This window comes from Atta colombica, unplaced genomic scaffold (assembly GCF_001594045.1).
Source record: "Atta colombica isolate Treedump-2 unplaced genomic scaffold, Acol1.0 scaffold189, whole genome shotgun sequence".
In the NCBI taxonomy this organism is placed as follows: domain Eukaryota; kingdom Metazoa; phylum Arthropoda; class Insecta; order Hymenoptera; family Formicidae; genus Atta; species Atta colombica.
In genome coordinates, this window is record NW_017259281.1 from 3,021,587 (window position 1) to 3,024,075 (window position 2,489).

General features: G+C 29.2%; 1 protein-coding gene across 2 annotated transcripts; it reads right to left on the minus strand.

Moving 5' to 3' along the window:
* Positions 1–6: 6 nt before the first annotated feature.
* Positions 7–1,928, minus strand: LOC108686723 (U6 snRNA-associated Sm-like protein LSm1). 2 transcript variants are annotated; one of them, XM_018192162.1, is made up of 3 exons: positions 1,718–1,928; positions 1,160–1,344; positions 7–1,060 (listed from the first exon to the last, which is right to left on the minus strand). In XM_018192162.1, exons 1-3 carry the CDS (start codon positions 1,773–1,775, stop codon positions 887–889), a joined length of 417 nt encoding a protein of 138 aa, XP_018047651.1. In that variant the 5' UTR covers positions 1,776–1,928; the 3' UTR covers positions 7–886. The 2 variants fall into 2 exon arrangements, with proteins under 2 accessions (XP_018047651.1, XP_018047652.1); XM_018192163.1 differs by lacking the exon at positions 1,718–1,928 and adding an exon at positions 1,584–1,639.
* Between the last annotated feature and the right edge of the window lie 561 nt (positions 1,929–2,489).

Here is a 2,489-nt window from a genome sequence, read left to right on the forward strand (position 1 = left end):
CATAACTTTATAATAGTTTTTTGTAGAGAAGGAAAAATTGCATTGATTAATACATTCAAGAATATTAAATTTTATTTAAAAAAAAATGCGACTGCATTTTGTAACATACAAAAATGCATGAAAGTAACAGGAATGTGAAGCATCCAAAATCATTTTATTTTATCTTATAATATTTTGCTATCTCCGTTTTCAAATTACAGTTCCGCTTAATTGCGTGGAGTATCCTATATATAATTTTGTCTCAAATGTAAATTTATTATCCAACAATAACTGGATCATTTATTCCATTTACGTAGAAATTAAATCGTTATTAACTGTGCATACGATACAAGATATTTAAAAGAATCTCATTTTTCTTTTGCAACAATATTAATAAAGACATTTATAAAAGCTGTGTATTGCTATAAAATGCAACAAAGTATTTTTCTAATTCATTTTGTAATTATCAAATTGCACAATACATAATGATACGCTTTGATATCAAGTGTAATTATTACCTTTATGTATCTTAAATAAATAATTTATGCAATGTAAAGTTTAGAATAAGTATTTATAAGTAAAATAAACTATATAAGAAACTCACATAATATAGTATTTAATTATGATCTTATATGAAAATTTGAATATTTTAACATTATTCATAATTAATCTATATTATGTGCTATTTATATAAACTCATATAAATCTAACTGATATGCATTATCTTTTTTGTTCTTAAAATACAAGATACTGTTAGTTTTTCAGAGATATTACGACTTTATAAACAACATTACATTAGTTGGGAAGTAACTGTGCTATTGTAAATTTCGTGTAATAGTTATATTTAATTATCGTAAATTAATTAGATAAATTTTTTTGATACAAAAAAAATATGTACATTTGTGCATCAGTACATATCATCATGACTTAAATCTGGTATATACGCAAAACCTCGTTCTTTCAGAGCTTTGTTTATTCGCTTTTTCTGCTCCTGCTTAGATTCTTGTTCGCGTCTCTGAGCATCCAAAATTTCATCCACTGTCACCTTTTTCAACGGCAACACTTTTTCCTTCTCTATATCCTGTAATATGGATATATTCGTTAATTGAACATTGCACAGGATTATTAGTGTTTATTAACAGAAATATAATAAAGATCTTTCTGTTTGTGAAACGCTTACTATTTCTCCTAAAAGCACAACATTCTCCCCTCTTACTATGAAAATACCTCTCGGAATGTCACCATACTCTTGACCAACATGAATTCTTTCAATGGTACTTTGAAGTACTATATTAGCAAATTGATCGACACTTTTAAGATAGCCAATTAACGTTCTGCCATCTCTCAATAAAACCATAAGTTTTTCTAAACAAGAAGTAAATATCACGTATGTAATGAAACGTTGATATACATTTAGAAATAAGAATATAAATTCTTTAAATTTCAGACATATCATGACTTTGTTACATCAATAATTTATACACATTTTGTATTCATAATTTAACAAATTTTATTTTGTTGAAGAATATAATTATTAATGCAATTAATTAATGATAATAAATATATTATTATATTTATTAATGTAATAAAAATTAATTTGTTACTCCACAACACATTCATTGCAAGCTATGACGGAAGTCCAAGTGTCTTCCAAGTGACGGAAGTGCGAAATATCGTAATACATAGTAAGAACCGGCACGTGAGTGTAATCAATCACATAAAACAGACCGATACGTACTTTCAAGTTCTTCAAGTAACGATGCTGTTCCCGGTGGCAACTCATTAGTTTCATTCATTTCACCTGATTAAAACGAAATTAACAAACGAATCAAATTACGAAAACACTTACAATGATTTTTTTTTGTTAAATAATACTCCGCTTACTGCTTCAACAAAATCATTTGTCTAAACAATTTTTATCGCGCTACGAGACTTGTGAAATAGAGGACTAATTGACGCTGCAACAAGAATACCGATAATATCACTTGCGCTTTTTTCTTCACTCAGTCAATAAATGAAACTGTTTTATCGAAGTGTCTTCGAACGTTTATGTTACAGATTGTAGATGGCGATCAAGTCGTATTATATTTCGCGGTAAAAGCGCGGCGGGTGAGAGTGAAGAATGAATATCGTTTTCGCATCATCGCGTGCGGCCCTGCAAGCTTTTAATTCGAATAAATTCGAGTTGACGAGGAGTTGGACCTTTTAACATTCCAGCGATAACCGCGTGAGTTAGAAAACGGCTCTTGGCCATTTCCCTTCATTATTTCTCTCCTCTAATTTAGATTGACTTCTACGCTCGTCGACTAACTCGAAGGACTCAGCCGTTTCATATCACTGATGTTCACGTACGTAAATTGCAATTTTAATCGATCTTTATTTATCTCGGCCTAAATAATGGCAGTGATTCTTGTTTTATTTGCATACGATTTTATTTATTTCTATTTAAATGCGTGTATAACAAGAAATATATATATATGACATAAGATTTTCTCTCTCTCTCTCTCTCT

Excerpts from the sequence above, each read along its gene's own strand:
- LOC108686723 (XM_018192162.1), bottom strand. The coding sequence starts at position 1,775 with ATGAATGAAACTAATGAGTTGCCACCGGGAACAGCATCGTTACTTGAA. Across the intron at positions 1,345-1,717 it reads GTTACTTGAAGAACTTGAAA|AAAAACTTATGGTTTTATTG; the intron begins GTACGTATCGGT and ends CTTCTTGTTTAG. Across the intron at positions 1,061-1,159 it reads TTGTGCTTTTAGGAGAAATA|GATATAGAGAAGGAAAAAGT; the intron begins GTAAGCGTTTCA and ends TCCATATTACAG.